The sequence below is a fragment of the Sarcophilus harrisii genome, chromosome 6 (assembly GCF_902635505.1).
Source record: "Sarcophilus harrisii chromosome 6, mSarHar1.11, whole genome shotgun sequence".
In the NCBI taxonomy this organism is placed as follows: domain Eukaryota; kingdom Metazoa; phylum Chordata; class Mammalia; order Dasyuromorphia; family Dasyuridae; genus Sarcophilus; species Sarcophilus harrisii.
Window position 1 is genome coordinate 179,868 of NC_045431.1, and position 18,006 is coordinate 197,873.

At 42.3% G+C, this 18,006-nt stretch overlaps 1 protein-coding gene across 2 annotated transcripts; it reads left to right on the forward strand.

Moving 5' to 3' along the window:
* The first annotated feature begins 7,319 nt into the window (after positions 1 to 7,319).
* LOC100923191 (zinc finger protein 420) lies at positions 7,320 to 17,385 on the forward strand. 2 transcript variants are annotated; one of them, XM_031943165.1, is made up of 5 exons: positions 7,320 to 7,704; positions 9,066 to 9,216; positions 10,738 to 10,864; positions 12,201 to 12,296; positions 14,708 to 14,817. In XM_031943165.1, the coding sequence occupies exons 2-5, from the start codon at positions 9,187 to 9,189 to the stop codon at positions 14,725 to 14,727; spliced, it is 273 nt and encodes a 90-aa protein (XP_031799025.1). In that variant the 5' UTR covers positions 7,320 to 7,704; positions 9,066 to 9,186; the 3' UTR covers positions 14,728 to 14,817. The 2 variants fall into 2 exon arrangements, with proteins under 2 accessions (XP_031799025.1, XP_031799024.1); XM_031943164.1 differs by having other exon boundaries at positions 7,321 to 7,704; positions 14,704 to 17,385.
* The last annotated feature ends 621 nt before the right edge of the window (positions 17,386 to 18,006 follow it).

The window sequence follows — 18,006 nt, forward strand, 5'->3', positions numbered from 1 at the left end:
CCCAGCGAGATAATTTGAGAATTACTGGAGTACCAGAAAACCATGATCCAAAAAAGTACTTGGACATCATCCTTCAAAAACTCATAGAGAAAATCTACCCTGGTATCCTAGAAGAACGTCAGTGTTCCTTTCAGATAAATGCAAAAGTTCCGTTTTTCTCTCAGTCATTTTCCACTAAAGAAAAATTCAAATGCTACCTCAAAAAGCACTGCTTTTATTCAATACTTTGATTCAATAGGAATTGTTATATAAACACCAAGTGCAAATCCCGTCATGTCAAGGAATTCTATTATCTTCCCTACTTTTAACTACCCAGATTCAATTCTAGGACTTCTGGTGCAATTCCTGCCAGCCAGGATGATACCACTCCTGGAAGTATCATCCGTAGGAAGTTCTGTACAAGCAAAGGTTTGTTATTTCTCATAAACTGTTTTTGTATGATCCAGGTTTGCATCAACATATTCAAGAGGAAAAGGAGAGTGATTACCCAGTCACATTTCAGAGTTGGAACCAACTGCATTGCCCTGTTTCTTGATGGTCTCAGTTCCTTAATCATCTGTATTGTTTCCCCATCTACCAACTTCTGTTCTTGGTTCTAGCCTTTAACATGGGAGAGGGAGGGCTGCCTTCCATGTTCCAGGTCTTTGAGTTCAATGTCAAAGTCACTGGCCCTCTTTATTAGTTAAGTCTTGTTTAAGTAATAAACTGTTAATGCTCAGAACTTTGTGCCTCAGTTGACCTGACTTTACTTGTGACAAGCAGGCTTGATGGTCTTTAGACCACCCATGCGATCACCCCTGAAGGAAAGCTTTCACTAATACAATCTATGCATGAAAATCATCATCATCATCAATTAAGCATGATTGTCTTGAAGCCAGGATGATAGTCTCACTTGATCTGTTCTCCAGGCATTTCACTTGTGTAGGACTCTGTTTTGTGGGGATGGGAAGGGGTTTCTTGGCAAAGATCCTGGAATGGTTTGTTATTTCCTTCTCTAGCTCATTTTACAAATGAAGAAACTGAGGCAAACAGGATGAAGTGACTTCACCAGGTTCCCATACCTAGTAATTATATGAGACTGGATTTGAACACATGAAGCTGAATCTTCCTGATTGCAAGCTCTATGCCCTTCCCCCTCCCACCCCCCCTACCCCCCTCAGGTTCCTTCAGTCTCACTTTAGAGGAAGCTGAAAGCTTATAGAGCATTGTCCAACTCTTTCTGACCCCATGGGCCATAGCCTGCCAGGCCCTTCCAGCTGTCAAAATCTGTGCAAGGTCATGTTCCTGGTTGCCCTGACACTACCATCGCATCCTCAGCCTTCAGCTTCTTTTATTTGGCTCAAGCATTTCAGCTTCAATCACTGACCTTCCAGAGAATGGTCTGAATTAATTTCTTTAATTACATCTTATTTCATCTTTTTGCTGTCCAAAGGACTTTCTCCAGGACCACAATTGTAATGCTGATAACAGTACAGTAAAAAAGATGACCGCACATGAAGCTATGAATCGATTATGCACAATTTGCTATTCCTTTCAAATGGACAACAACAAAAAAAAAAATCATTTAATTCTTTTTCTTTTTTTCTTCCCTCCAACACCCCAGACCTGGCTATCATTAGATATAAATAAGTATACATCTGAAATTTATTCTATATATATTTCAATTCCTCAATTCTTTCTTCTAATACATATTGTGTCTCCCTTCATATGCCCTCTATGGTTAATTTGATATTTATAACAGATACAGTAACGTACAGTTATTCTTCAAACAATATTGCTATTACTGCATACAATGTCTTATTTCTGTTCCTCTCACCCTTCTGTATTTTGCACTAGGCTTTCCATGTTTTTCTAAAATCTGGAGTTCATCACTTCTTATTGCACACTAGTACTCCATCATAATCTTGTACCACAGCATTTTCCAATTCCCACCAACACTTAACTGTTAACTCAATTTTTCCACATCCTTTTCAACATTTGTCACTTTCCCCTTCTGTCTTTTTAGACAATCTGGTTGGAGTAAAATGATATTTTCAGGTACTTTCAATGTGAATTTCCCTGATCTATGATGATCTAGAGCTTTTTAAAAACATGAATATAAATTCTTTTGATTTCTTCTTTGAAAAACTGTCCATTCATTTTATCTATCCATTGGGGGAATAACTCATATTCTTTTGTCTTTAACAAATTTCTAGTTGCTATTTGTGAATTGCCTTCTATCTTACTTTTACTCCTTACTTTCTTTATTAGCTTCTCCTTTTACTCTGTCCCTGGTACTTTCTTTTGCCCTCCTATTCCTTATTTTCCCCAATCCTTTAAATTCTCATCCCTTATCCATCCCATGCCTTTCCACTCCCCTAATCTTAATCTATATTCCCTTGAAAAAGTTCGAACCTCATCCTATCCCAGTTCTCTCACTTCTCATCAAGAGTGTAGCTCTGAAGGCTTCACCATGAGCATCCACTAGTTTCATAACTGATTAGTTTTCAGGTTGCTGTAGAACAGGGTTTGGGTTGGATAAGTTCCATCTTTGTTCCTCTACATTCATTTATCTAGTTTGGAAGAAATGAAAGATCTTTCCCTGCTGATTGACAACATTAAATGGCTCCCACACAAGTGAGGCATCCACTTATACCATTCACATTTTTATCATATACCACAAGGATTTTTTGTCCTAATCTTATTTGTTTGAAAGTTGTACACACACACACACATATATATATATATATATATACATATACATTCATATGTGACATTCTCAAACAAAGCTCTTCTTTATTCATTATGTTATTCTTTACTCCAGTGATGTTCATGTTAGTGCTGTTCAGGTTTAAGCTGGCTCTCACTACCTGACCTGGTTATTGTAATAGCAGACTAGGATTGTATTAATATCTATTTTGTTACAAATTTTACACAAGGAGATCTCTGCAAATGACCTGTACTGGAAAAGCACATTCACTAGAAGCTGCTCTCAATCCCCACTCACTTCTGGATACCTAACACATCCCCAGAGGCCTGGAGGGCTGCACCAGAGACGTCTCATCAGTATCTCTTTGAGGACTTGCCACATCTAGTCTAACTGTCGCCTCTGGGCTGTCACACAGCTTCTCCAGGAGGCAAGTATGATCATTTGATACTCCCATCTCTTTGAAGATTTGCCATGTCTAGTCAATGAAGCAAAAGTAGAGTTTTTCTTTGTTTTGGACCTCCCATGTTTTCTAAATAATCCAAAAAAGGTTACAATTTGGTCCTTGCCTCTGTAATGCTCTTGCTCTATGACTAGATGGTGGCAGTGGCTAGAGAATGCCGGGCCTGGAGTCCAAAAGACTCATCCCAAGTTTCAATCTGGTCTCAGACCCTAACTAGCTTGGTGACCCACGGTAACTATATTAATTCTCTTGGCCTCAGTTTCCCTGTCTACAAAATGAACTTGAGAAAGGAATGGCACGCCTGACAAACAATGGTAGCAGCATTTAGAGCCCAGAGGGTCTTCCTACCAGAATTTCTATGGCTTTTAAGGTTTTTCTTAGGATTGCTTATTTTGCTGGGGGATGAGGGGAAATAGGTAACAGCCCAAGCCTTCCTTCCTCCTCCCTATTGAAGGTCGTTATTTTCCAATCCCAAGACAGACAAGTTTCATCTCAACTCTCTCTGATCTCCTCGGCCTCCCTATTCCACAGTCCATACACCTAGTACCAGAGGCTCCCAATGGAAATAATGAGAAATTTTGTTCAAGCATCACCTTTAGGTAACTTTGGGCCCCAGCACCAGTACCCCTCCCTCCAAAGTCTCTTGCCACACCAGCCCCACTTTTTTCCTCTCCAATCTTTCCTCAGAGTTCCTGAAGACAGCTGCCCCCAAGCTGCCCCCTGGCTAGAAGACAAAAATAAAGTCAACAAAGGTTTATTCATGCCTCAAAAAGGAGAAGAGATGGGGCCAAAGGTTCACAGAGCTGATAGAATGTCCTTCATCCTCGCTAGCTGCAAGAAACTGAGATTCATCAAATAGGAGAACAACTTATCCAACCCAAACCCTGTGCTACAACAACCTGAAAATTAATCACTTTCAATGTGAAGATCCCCAGGATCAGAGAGATGCAGCCCACTGCATGTTGGGGCATCTCCAATGGTTATAGCTGACCTTCTACAGAAATGATGCTGCCTTCATCTAAGTCTCCCGTTATTTCCAGTTCTGAGTAGTCACCAACAGTGTTCACATGCCCTTCTTTATGCACTCAGAGCCTCACAGACTCCTTTACCTCTGATGCTCACCAAGACCACAAGTCTTAGTGATATAAAAAGAAGAAAATGACATTATTAGATCGAAAATTTGAGTTATAGCAAGGGAAATTTTAGTTAAATGGTTACTAATACTGATCTTATTACTAGGATGGACTTAGCCAGGCCCACCCAACTCTGGGAGGAAGCCAGTAGCACCAGTCCCAGCATAGTGTGAAGCTCCCGTCTCCCTATAGATGAAACTAGAGATCATCTCCCCTGTGTCCTGGGAGGACATCTCATTCTTTAAAAATGTATCAAAAAAAAAAAAAAAAAAAAGCTCTGACCATAAATAGCTATTATGGTGACAGGGAAGAACAGACCTCAAACCCTGGGCACTACAAAGGCAAAACCCTTCAGATCAAGCCACAAAGTGGAATATGAACTGACCTCCAACTCAAATGGATCTCTTGAAAGAATTCAAAAAGGATCTTGAAAGAAAATTAAAAGAAAAGTGGGGAAAGGGAACAAGAACATGGTAGAAAAGTTTAGAAAAGGAAACACAGAAATTTGCTGAGGAAAACAAATCCTTCTTGAGCCCAAAGGGCTATCAAAGGTGCATACCCTTTGATCCAGGTGAATGAAGTAAGCAGAACTGGGGGGACATTGTACCCAGCAACAAGCAGATTATGTCATGATCTACTCTGACAGACATGGCTCTTTTCAACAATGAGGTAGTTTAGGTCAATTCCAATAGTCTTGTGATGGAGAGAGCCATCTGTATTCAAACAGAGAACTATGGGGCCTGAATGTAGACCACAACAGAGTATTTTGAAGTTTCTTTTTGTTGCTTGCTTAGTTTTTTTCTTTGTCATTTTTTTCCTTTTTGATCTGATTTTTTTTTCTTATGAAGAAAGATAACTGGGGAAAGATGTATAGAAGAATTGCATATGTTTAACCTATATTGAATTTTTGATTTATAAGGGTGTGGAGCAGGGAAAGAGGGGAAAAAATAGAGAAAACCTTGTGAGGTGGAGTTTTGCAGGGGTGAGTATTGAAAACACTTTGTATAGATTTTGAAAAACAAAAGCTATTATATATTTATTTCTAATACTGCTTACCTTTTGTGTCATTGCTAGGTCAGTATCCTGAAAAGATCATAAAAGAAGGGAAAGATCCCATGTGTGCAAAAAAGATTGGAGCAGTACTTTGATGGGGGTGACAAGGAACTGGAACCAAGAGGATGCCCCTCAATTGGGGAACTGGTGAATATGTGTGTAATGCAGTATAATTTTCCATAAGAACTGATGAGCAGAAAAGTCTGGAAAGACTTTCATGAAGTGAGCAGAACCGGGAGACCATTGTACAAAGAACCAGCAAGATTTTATATAGATCAACTACAACTGACTTGGCTCTTCTCGGCAACACAATAACCTAAGACAATCCCAATTGACTTGACATGGAAAAAATGTCATCTGCCTCCAGAAACAGAGCTATGGAGACTGACTGTGGATCACAGCATACCACTCTCACCCTTTTGTTCGTTTATTTGTTTTTTTCTTTTTCATGGTTTTCCCCCTTTGCTTCTGAGATTTCTTTCACATGACTAATACAGAAATATATGTAAATGATTGTGCATGTATATATAATCTATATCAGATTGCTTGCTATCTTGAGAAGGAGAGAGGTAAGGGAGGGACAGAAAATAATTTAGGATTCAATATCTTCCAAAAATGAAGGTTGGAAACCCTGTATATATGTAATCTTAAATATAAATATGTATACGTATATATGTATAACTTGTTGTATTTGAATAAAAGACAAAATCAGAAATAAGTAAGGATACTGCTAATGTAGTCCTTCCTATAAAGGACTTCCCCCTCCCCCCGCCCCCTTTCCTTTAACTAATTTTGGACAACAAACTGTTAGAGAGGAAAGAGACTTTAAAATGCAAGCTGTAGCATTTTAAAACTGAAAGGGAGCTGAGAATATAGAAAACAGGACATTAGAAAAACATGAAACCCCTTAGAACATAAACCACCAAATATGAGTCAAAAATCACAGAATAATGGAACTGGAAGGGGTCCTAGAACATCAGAGTCATCAGGGACCTTAGATCACAGAAAGAACTAGGAAGGCTTAAAACACGGAATGTGGAGAAGTGGAATTGATCTTAGAACATGGAATAGTATAGCAGGGAGACCCTAGAACACAGGATGCCAAGAATTAGAAGTTAGTTTAGAACATAGAAAGGTGTATAGTGCAGGCACCTTAGAACATACAATGTCAGCATGGAAGGACCCTAAGAATCATTATCTTAGTCCAAAGTCCCATGAAAATGTATCATCTCTAAGTTGAAGGGATCACCTATGACTTCATTATACCAGCTTCAATAAACAGAATGAGGCCAAAAGAGATGGAGGAGATCCCGGTTCCAGTCCGTATATGAATATCCCAGGAGAGAGCACTGGAGCCTCTAGTGCTACAACAGCCCCTTGCTCCCATTCTGAGTGCTGCAATATAAAGGGGTGGTTTGGTCCAGAAGCCCTAACCCCCCCCAACCCCCCAACAAAAGCTTCAGCTCCCTCTCTGTAAAACAGTAATACTTGCCTCTACCTCCCTCCCTGGGGTGTTAGGAGGAGGGCATTTTGTCCACTTTCAAGCACTCCATATTTGTCAGTTGTTTTTTTTTGTTTTTTGTTTTTTGGTTTTTTTAATCAAGAGGATAACTTAAGGACATGAGAGGGGAAACATGGTGAAGTCAGCCTGGGGACCAGTTACCCTGACTTTCAGTCCTTACTCCTACTGGCAGTAATCCTTAGAAGAAAAATTGCCCATGTGAAAAAAGCACATTAACCCAGAACCAATGTTCTCAGGAGCAGGTTTTACTGTCCCTACCATCAGACCCTTTCTTGGAGGGTCCATTACACTCAGGAGTCTCTCTAGAAACTCAAGTGTCTCTGCATCCCGGGTGTAATCAGCAAGATGTGTCCAGGCCCTGAGTGTGATTGGAGGAAAGGGCTCAAGCATCCTGGAGGAGGGACGGGGCTTGGCACTTGGGACCAGGAAGGCCCTCCCAGACTGGGTTGTCCGGAAAAAGGAAGTCTGAACTGGGATCCCTGTGTTTTCCCCGCCTCCTTTGCTTTCCAGTCCCTTTTGCCTTTCCTGCTGTGGAAACTGCTCTGCCTGGGAGTTTTGTTCTGTCCCTGTTTTTTCCTGCTAGTTCCTCCAGTCTCTCCTTTTTTCCCCCCGGCAGTTCAGCTCTCTCCCCCTTTCCCCTCTGGGAGCTCAGCTCTCTCCCCCTTTCCCCCGGCGAGCTCAGCTCTCTCCCCTTTTCTCTCCGGAAACTCAGATCTCTCCCCATTTGCTCCTGGTACCTCGGGTCTCCACCTTTTCCTCCTGCGAGCTCAGGGCTCTCCTCTTTTTTCCCCTTGGAGCTGAGATCTCTCGGCATTCCTGCACCCAGGCCTGTGCTTGCAGCCCCCAGGTAGGTCTGAGCCAGCATGCTCCGTATTTCCCGACTCCCACTGGCTGCCCTGGCCTTTGGGTCTCCTCCTTTGACCTTGGGGTACATGAGCTCCAGGGCTACCAGGAGCACACCTTTCTGTCAAGGCTGCCTGTAGGATGAGCGCTCCAACCCTTAACCTTTTCCAGACTCCAAATCACTTCCCCAACTTGCCCAGATTTCCCGTTGGGTCTCACTTTCCCAGACTTCAGACTGTCCATAATTTCAGCCTTCTGATCAGGACGCAGCTATCGCATCTCCCCATCCCCTCTCTTCCTTAGAGATTCTGCTGTCCTGCCTTACTCCTGCCTAAGCCCTACCAGAAGGTCCCAGCATTCCTCCCCAACTCCTAGGTACATCTCAGCACACAGTCTTCTTTCCTTCCTAGGCTCAGCCGTCCGCCACTTCTCACCCCACTGGACCTGACTTCCTTTGGTCAGTCTTTCCTCCCAGACCCTGGCCCTGTTCTCCAAACCTCCTGCTTCCCTGGCCCCTCTTCTCTCTGAGCCCTCAGAATTCAATGTGAGACTGAATTTTGTCTACCAGCCTGAGGCTTACTCTGGTCATTTCCTGGGGTTTCCATTCCAGAGCCCTCCCCGTCCTCCACCTCCCACTTTTGCTCCCTCTTCCCCAAAGCAGTCAGGCTGTTGTCCAGAATAATGTGTGTGTTATTTGGGTGGAGGGGAGGCAGGGAGGCAGAGGACACTGGGGGGTGGGAGGGAGAGAGCTTTGACTCAGGAGCCATGGGGGCTGACAGGTCTCTCATCTGGGATCCCAAACACCCTTGTAGCTCTATGTTCTCAGTAGAACGATGGTGAGAGGAGGGAGAAAAGAAGTAAAAGAAGGCCAGCAGTTTTCAACCTCTCTTTCCAATCGTGACCCTCTTGGCATTGGCAGTCTCTCCCCCAGAAGCAGAGCCTTTGTAACTCCTGGAGGGCCTCACACTCCACCAGGAATCGCTGGAGGCTTCCCTCCTGCTGAGAAAAGGAGGCAAAAATCCTCTCCTCCTCTGGGACGCTTCTCCCTCTTCAGCTTCTTCTGGTCACCTAGGGCTGGCCCAGGAATTGTCTAAAGGCAAACAGCAAAACTAGGATGAAATTAGAACAGTTTTGCTCTCAGGGCCCCCAACAGCATTCTCCCAGGCCATGAAATCAAAGGCAGTCAGCCTGGGACCAGGATGAGGGGAAGGTGGGCTTTTCTATGCAGAGGGAAAGAAGGGAGGGACTCTCCTGGGGGCTCATGGCTTTCTCTGGGTTTTCAGAGAAACTTTACACTTAAAGCCCACCCCCATGGTTCATTGTGACCTTTGTTTGTAAGAGCTTTGACTGTTGTCACTTTTGTAGATACCTTGTGTGGGAGCAGCAAGACCCTGAGATAAAGACCAGGTGCCAAAGGGAGGAACTTGAGAAAAAGGAGTCACTCTGGGTGTTTGCTACCTCCATAGGGAGCCTGGAGCCAGAGAGAATGGGCCCTGGGAGCCTCGGACCTCCTCGGGTGAGTGCAGTCTATCCCCAGACCTGACCAATAGCAGCAGTCACAGCCACTTCCCTAGACATGGAGGACGGGTTGTAGAGCTGCCAGGGCCTGATCTATGGGTCATTTCTGTTCCAAAACAGGGGAACCAGTAATAATACTGCCCTGCCCAACTGCATCCTTGGACCCTTGGCATCTTGGGACCGGATACACACCACACACACACACACACACACACACACACACACACCTTGCACTTTACCATTTGTTTCTACATTCCTCCTCATTACAAGAGACTAACAAGGTCCACCACTTCATCATGAATCTCCATTCCAGAGGGAGCAGTTCTGTTCTCCTTGGGCCTGCTCCGTACCCCTCGCCACCCATGATCTCCCCCCCTCCTCCTGGTTTCCTCTGCCATGGTCCTCTGAAGCTCCTAGAAAACTCTTCAAACAGAATTTGTCCTGTTCAGGTTGAAAGCTGAGCCTGGAAGGTTCCCCAGCCCTTCTGGTCATCAGAGCAGAAACAATCCTTCTGGGCTGCTCCTGTCCTCGTGCTTCAGGTCCCCCAAGCCTTCCCAGGTTTCCCTGAAACCCTCCCCTTGACCATTCCTTGGCTCCTGCCAATAAGCACTGAGAAAGGCCTCAAGTCCAAGCTCAGCAGTTCTAGTTCACAGAGCTCTGGGCCATCCCGCTGCTCTGGGGCTTCTAAGACCTGCCCTGGCACAGGGAACTATCTCTCCTGTCTAAAAGAGGCTGCTGGGATTCTCGGCCTCACCTCTGTCATTCCTGGGCCCCAAAGTACTATACCAACTGTTTCTTTTCCTGGTTTAACTTAAGCTGCCCTGTGCAGAGTGCCAGGAACTGGCAGAGACTGTGAGAACAACTGGAAGAAAACGGAGTAATAGTCACCTTAGTGTATCATGGCCCTGTTCTGGGGCTGTGCTGTAGGATCTTTCTCCCACTGCTTGGAGACCAACTGCACAGATGCCTTCTTTTCTAAACCCTGTTGTCTAGAAGTGAAATAATAGAATAAAGGAAACAAACTGTGAAATGCGCCTTACACATAGACCAGGACAAGTTCAGGGGAGTAATTCCTAGGTCATCGTAAACCTGTAAAATTCACAATGGCAATTCTCTTTGGTAAAAGGTGGTTTATTTTGGAGAAGAGGTCATAGATAAAAGGAAGAGGTAAAATAGACACAGGGAGTGGGAAATGTGAAATAGAGTTGGGAGAGCTGTAGAGTTGCCAATGAAGAGCATGGAAGAATTCATTAAGGGAATATGCCCTGTGGCCCTACGATCCCCTTCCTTATGTGTTCCGTAGTAAGTCATTTCTCAGCTGTATTTCAATAGATCCAAAATTCAATCACTCTTCTAATACCCACGGGTTCAAGAGTTTACTCTGACTTTCAGAAAGCCTATGACTTTGGGGCAAATCCCTTCTCTGTATTTCAGTTTTTTCCAGTAATTTGGAGGGGGTTGAGCTCTTTCCTTCTGAAGGATCTTTCAGCCCCACATCTTCTGACTTTTGATACTTCAGGAGGTTGTGACATTCAAGGACGTGGCTGTGGACTTCACTCAGGAGGAGTGGGGACTCTTGGACCCATCTCAGAAGGAGCTGTTCAAGGAGGTCATGGTGGAGAACGTCCAGAACCTGCTCTCCTTGGGTAAGGGCACCTCTCCTGATAATTGCAAATCTACAATCAAAGGGAATATCCTCATTGCCCAATGTGAAGGCTTTGGGGGAAGGGAAGGCAAAGGGCTGGTCTTTGCCTAGTGTGACAGGACCTGGGGATGTCCCTTGTTGTTCCCGAAGCTCTCTCTTACCCATTCCCAGGTTAAAGATTAAATCAGGGGAAGCATCTCAAACATGGAACTAATCTTAGAGGCTAGCCTCTACCTGGATGTGAATTTTGTCTGCCAAAGCTCTGAAAACTGCTCAGCCTTTCCTTTTCCTTTTCCTTTCAACTCCTTCCTTTTTCAGATGGGTCCAGTATTTGGAATATTATTCTTTTTAGTAAGCGTCCCTTTGTAGCCAAAGCACCTGCTTGTCCCTCATATGGGAAGTTTCATCTTAATCTGCCTTTGGATTGCCTTCATATTCCAGCACAAGGAGTGGGAAAGGAATGGAAGGGATTAAGCATTCATTTCTACCTGCTGTTTGCTAGGTGCTCTGCCACATGTTTCTTTATAATTCAGTAACAATACTGTTTAAGAACAACTTCCAGCAAATGTTATTTTGACGATTCTAAGTACAGAAATTCATGACAGAGGACGAATCAAGAAAGATGCTGTTTGCATCCAGAGAGAAAAACACATAAATAGAAATATGGATAGTGTAATTTTACATACATATCCATATGTATGTGTATTTATGTGTGTGAGTCTGTGTATATTATAATATACATTATTAATGTATATATATATTTCTATGCAATTGCAGTCATCTCTAGGAAGGGAAAAAAATTTACTTAATAATGTTCTTTTGTATTTGAAATTTGTGCATTGTGGATTCACAGTTTTATGTGCAATCATCTTTTTATTGAACTACGACACTGAAATTCTTCTGTGTAAGTTAAAAGTACAACAAAATATTATGTCACTTTAACCTCATCTTAACATTTAAAGTTAGGTGATATTGTTATCCCCATTTCATTGTTGAGGAAACAGGAAACAATCAGAATTTAATTGACTTGCCCAGAGGTACACAGTTAATAACCCAGATTTGGGATCAGAAGTTTCTGCCAGAAGGGAGCCTCTCAGGACAGGAGGTGGCAGGAAGGGCCTTTGGCTCTCTCTCAGAGGAAGTGGTACAAATAGTGGGCACATCCTGCCTTGGGTGACTTGCTTTACAGGCCCCAGTGGGTGAGTATTGACTGATATGTGTGAACATCAGGGGCTGAATTTTAACTTGGAGCAGTTCTGGATCCTCACCTTTTCCCTAAGGAGAACTAAATGACCAACTTCACTCTATCTTCTTCTCTTACTGATTTCCATGCCCAGGGCTTCCACTTCCCAGAGAAGAGGCAATCTCTTATTTTGAGCAAAGGGAAGCACTGTGGATGCTGGACCAAGAAGGCCTGAGGAGCTGCTCTGCAGGTGAGTGAGGTGAAAGCAGGGATATAAGAGCTGTGGTTACAAGAGGCTTCTGGGAGTTACCCTGAAGTACATGCTCAGTTTGGGGCAGAAAGGCCCGACTTGGAATTCTGTATTGGATATTTCTTGGCAGCCGTGTCCGGGGCTAGTCAGTGAATCTGGCTGTCAGCTCCACAAAATGAGTGGGTGCCATTCCAAGGCCCTATAGGATCTTTCCACTGCTCATCTGTCATCCTGTAAGAAGTCAGTGTTTGGGATTTGGGGCAAAGGGGTTCTCCTGAAAGCGCCCAAAGGGATTAGGTTTCGGACATGAGCCATTTCTTTGAACTTCTAGTCAGAAAATAATTAAGAGCCTGGGCTAAACACCAGCAGCACAAAGAGATGTAAGGGACATCCCCTGCCCTCATGAAGGTCCCCTGCCACAGACTGGTGGGGCAGACAATATGCCAGTGACTACAGAGGGATCCACTGTGCACCACATAAACTGAATAATTTAGTGCCCCAGTGCACCATTAATTGGTGAGGATCATGATGGTTTAAGAAGGGAAGTAGAACTGAGTAGGAAAGACCCAAAGTGAAATAAAACAGGTAGCATTTATACAGCCCTGTGTGCCATGCTCTGCATTGTCTTATTTCATCCTCATGAGAATCAGAGAATTTAGGTGCAATTATTATGCCCATTTTACAGGTAAAGAAACTGAATCTAACATAGGTCCTATAACTTGATTTTCAAGGTTCTGAGGTGGGAATAAAATCTTGGGCTTCCTGACTCAAGGCCCTATCCACATTCTATCCACCATAACTGTATTCTGACTTTGAAACAGATATGATGAACAAGGTCTTACATGTACGGTGTAGGAAAAAAAAGAATTGGACAAGTTCTTGTGGAAACATGGAAATTAATTTTTTTAAAACTCTAGATCGTCAAAAGCCATTGGTAATTAATGTAAAAAAAAAGAAAAAAAAAGGTTTTTATTTATGTTGGCTTCTGACAGATGTTGCCCTAAATGACTCAAGGGTCAATGACATATATTGTTTTTAAGCACATCTTGCTCAGGCGATTAGACCTTGGATGAGATGGGGTTGCTAACTAACCCACGAGGGAGAGAACTACTTTGGTTCAGGTAGAGACAGCCCCTGAGGGACTTTGCAGGCCTGTGGCCATTTGTACATGAGTGTTCAATCTTCTTTAAGTGCTCGGAACAATCTGGTGTCAAGTTGAGAAACCAGAAGAATCTGTTGCACTTGGAAATAGCCAGAGTTTGATGGACTCAGGGCATAATCCTTCACAGCAGTGTACTGGTGGTCATGATAGTCTGAAATCACTGCAGAAAGTCTTATAAAAGTGGAAATGTGCCCATCCATGACTTCCCAGAGCACAGCTACCTTTAGAGCCAAATCAGACATTTACTCACCACTTTAGGTGCCACTAAGACATATTTTGCATCAGATTCCTTGAATCTTTATCTCAATTGTTCAAGGGCTTGGTGAAATTTTAAAAGGGAAAGGACTACAATACTGCAGCCGCACTACCCTTCCATATCTCAGGATGAGGAACTCAATTTTCTGTTTGAGACATTCTCAAATGTTGATAATTTTATGCATTAAAACAAATGTATCTTGGGATATGCAGAGGAGATACATAACAATAATTAAAAAAAGAAAGAAGTAATAATAGCTATCTCGAGAAAAGTTATGGGTCAGAACAAAATCACTTCTACCTCGGATAAATACAAAAACCAACTATGTTAGCCTTCTGAATATGATCTCAGATAATGTAATAGAAAAAAAAATAGAATTGTATGTGATCAGCATGGAAATTTGTTATACTTACAGGCAGGAGCGATCATGAAACAATTTGAGTATTTTCTATATATGCACTAGATGTCATGTCTATGAAAAAGAGGCAAAGCGCAGATAATGAAAGGGAAAGGGGAAAATTGAAAGTGGAGATAATTGTCATATATTGTAAGCAGAGTCTTCCCCATTCACATTGTCTCATTGGATGGGTTTTGGGCCGAGTCACTCAGCCATTCTGAGCTGGTGACCTGAGTTGTGCAGCTAACGAGAATGAAAACACTCTATGTGTTGTCACAGGTTATTGTAAGGTTTCACTATAATTGTGTATGAAACTCCTTATTAATTATATCATGTTTGGGATGTGAACTAAAGGGAATTAAAATGATTGGTTCTTCCCATTTTAGATTTTTTCTTTTCCTAGGAAAATAGAAAATGACTGATTTTCTTTTTGGCTGATGGAGAGAAGGAAATATATATATATATATATGAGTTTTATATATATATATATATGTGTGTGTGTGTGTGTGTCTGTTTGTGTGTGTATGTGTGTGTGTGCATCATGAGTACGTCTGCTTTATTGTTTGCTCTTTTCTTTCTTTCTTTTGTTTTGGAAGGAGAAATCAGAGTGAAATGAAAGAAACTCCTGCAAAGCTAAGCCATTCTATGGTAGAAACTCCCAAGCAGTGGTTGATGGGTGATGGATCCTGTGACTTTATTTGGAGTAAAAGCTGTGCAACACATGAGGGAATCCAGCTTAAAGAGAAACATTGTGAATGTACCAAAGGTGGAAAAGGTTTTAGAAAAAAGGAAAATCTTATTGTACAATCGAGAATCCACACTGGAGAGAAGCCTTGTGAATGTAACCACTGTGGAAAGGTTTTTAGAAGTAAAAAAGGTCTCACTGATCATCAGAGAATCCACACTGGAGAAAAAACTTATGAATATAACCAATGTGGAAAGGCTTTTAGAAGGAAGGGAAATCTTACTGTCCATCAGCAAACACATACTGGAGAGAAGCCTTATGAATGTAACCAGTGTGGAAAGGCTTTTAGAAGCAAGGGAAATCTTATTGTTCATCACCAAACACACACTGGAGAGAAACCTTATGAGTGTAACCAATGTGGAAAGGCCTTTAGAGACAAGAGGACTCTTATTGTACATGAGAGAATCCACACTGGAGAGAAGCCTTATGAATGTAACCAATGTGGAAAGACTTTTAGAGACAAGAAAGTTGTTACTAGACATCAGAAAATCCACACTGGAGAGAAGCCTTATGAATGTAACCACTGTGAAAAGGCTTTTAGAAGCAAGGGACATCTTACTAGACATCAGATAATGCACACTGGAGAGAAGCCTTGTGAATGTAACCAATGTGGAAAGGCTTTTAGAGACAAGAGCGCTCTTACTATACATGAGAGAATCCACACTGGAGAGAAACCTTATAAATGTAACCAATGTGGAAAGGCTTTTAGAAAAAAGAGAGCTCTTACTGTACATGAGAGAATCCACACTGGAGAGAAGCCTTATCAATGTAACCAATGTGGAAAGGCTTTTAGAGACAAGAGCACTCTTACTGTACATGAGAGAATCCACACTGGAGAGAAACCTTATGAATATAACCAATGTGGAAAGGCTTTTAGAAAAAAGGGAAATCTTACTGTTCATCAGCAAACACACACCAGAGAGAAGCCTTATGAATGTAACCAGTGTGGAAAGGCTTTTAGAAGCAAGGGAAATCTTATTGTTCATCAGCAAACACACACTGGAGAGAAACCTTATGAGTGTAACCAATGTGAAAAGGCCTTTAGAGACAAGAAGACTCTTATTGTACATCAGAGAATCCACACTGGAGAAAAGCCTTATGAATGTAACCATTGTGGAAAGGCTTTTAGAGACAAGAGGTATCTTATTGTACATGAGAGAATCCACACTGGAGAAAAGCCTTATGAATGTAACCACTGTGAAAAGGCTTTTAGAAGAAAGGGACATCTTACTAAACATCAAATAATGCATACTGGAGAGAAGCCTTATCAATGTAAACAATGTGGAAAGGCTTTTATAGACAAGACAGCTCTTACTGTACATGAGAGAATCCACACTGGTGAAAAATCTTATGAGCATAACCAATGTGGAAAGGCTTTTAGAAAAAAGGGAAATCTTATTATTCATCAGCAAACACACACCGGAGAGAAGCCTTATGAATGTAACCAGTGTGGAAAGGCTTTTAGAAGCAAGGGAAATCTTATTGTTCATCAGCAAACACACACTGGAGAGAAACCTTATGAGTGTAACCAATGTGAAAAGGTCTTTAGAGACAAGAGAACCCTTATTGTACATGAGAGAATCCACACTGGAGAGAAGCCTTATGAATGTAACCTATGTGGAAAGGCTTTTAGAGACAAGAGAGTTGTTGCTAGACATCAGAGAATCCACACTGGAGAGAAACCTTATGAATGTAACCAGTGTGAAAAGGCTTTTAGAAGCAAGGGAGATCTTACTAGACATCAGATAATGCATACGATAGAGAAGCCTTATGAATGTAACCAGTGTGGAAAAGGTTTTAGTAGCAAGGGAAATCTTACTGCACATCAGAGCACCCACACTGGAGAGAAGCCTTATGAATGTAACCAATGTGGAAAAGGTTTTAGAAAAAAGGAATCTCTTATTTTACATCAGAGAATCCACACTGGAGAGAAACCTTATGAATGTAACCAGTGTGGAAAGGCTTTTACACAAAAGGGAACTCTTACTGCACATCAGAGCACCCACACTGGAGAGAAACCTTATGAATGTAACCAGTGTGGAAGAGGTTTTAGAAGAAAGGCAAATCTTATTGTTCATCAGCAAACACACACTGAAGAGAAACCTTATGAATGTAACCAATGAGGAAAGTCATTTGGAAGCAAGGGAAAACTTACTAGACATCAGGTAATCACACACTGGAGAGAAACCTTATGAATATAACCAGTGTGGAAAGGCTTTTAGACATAAATCTAGTCTTACTGACCCTGAGAGTACCTGCACTTATGAGAAAAGTTATGACTGTAATCAATGCTGGAAAGCTTTTGCAAATAGAGGATTTTTTACTAGATATCAAAGAACCCAAACTGGACAGAAACCTCAATGTAAGCAATGTGGAAAGGCTTTTGGGGGAAACCTGGGATGCTAATGTATTATTGGTGGAAATGTGAACGGATCCAACTAATTCTGTCACCCAACAGCTATCAAAAGGTGCATAGCCTTTGAACTAGCAATGCTTCTACTGGGCTTATTTGCCAAAGAGATCCAAAAGGAGGGAAAAGGACCCACATGTGCAGAAATGTTTCTGCAGCCCTGTTTGTAGTGGCAAGAAACTGAAAACAGTGGATGCCCATCATCTGGGAAATGCTGAATAAGTAATAGCACATTAATGTTGTGGAATATTGTTGTTCTATAAGGAATGATCAGCAGGATGATTCCAGAGACGCCTTGAGAGACCTACATGAACTGATGCAAAGTGAAGTGAGCAGAACCAGGAGATCATACATGGCAACAGCAAGACTATACAATGATCAATTCTGGTGGATGTGGCTCTTTTCAACAATGACATGATTCAGGCCAGTTCCGATGATCTTGTGATGAAGGGAGCCATCTACATTGAGAGAGGACTGTGGGAACTGAGTATGGATGTAGCATTTACACTCTTTGTGCATCTAACAAGTAGGAGGGAGTTGCCCAGAAACACTTGTGAAGGGGGATTCCCAGGGCTGCTGTCACCTCTTGTGAGACGAGTCTCAGCTGCCCCACGCACAATGTATCTAAGCTTCTGAAGCCAGCTTGGGGCCAGTTTCCTCTCCCAGATGCTCCTTTTCAAACCTGGCAAAGGGTCTTCATTCAATTGCCAGCTGCCCATGGTTCTAAATATGCTTTGGGG

Bases quoted from the DNA above. Each gene is read 5' to 3' on its own strand.
- LOC100923191 (XM_031943164.1), top strand. From the start codon at position 9,187: ATGGGCCCTGGGAGCCTCGGACCTCCTCGG. The intron at 9,217-10,737 runs GTGAGTGCAGTC...TTGATACTTCAG, and splicing joins GGAGCCTCGGACCTCCTCGG to GAGGTTGTGACATTCAAGGA. The intron at 10,865-12,200 runs GTAAGGGCACCT...TTCCATGCCCAG, and splicing joins CCAGAACCTGCTCTCCTTGG to GGCTTCCACTTCCCAGAGAA.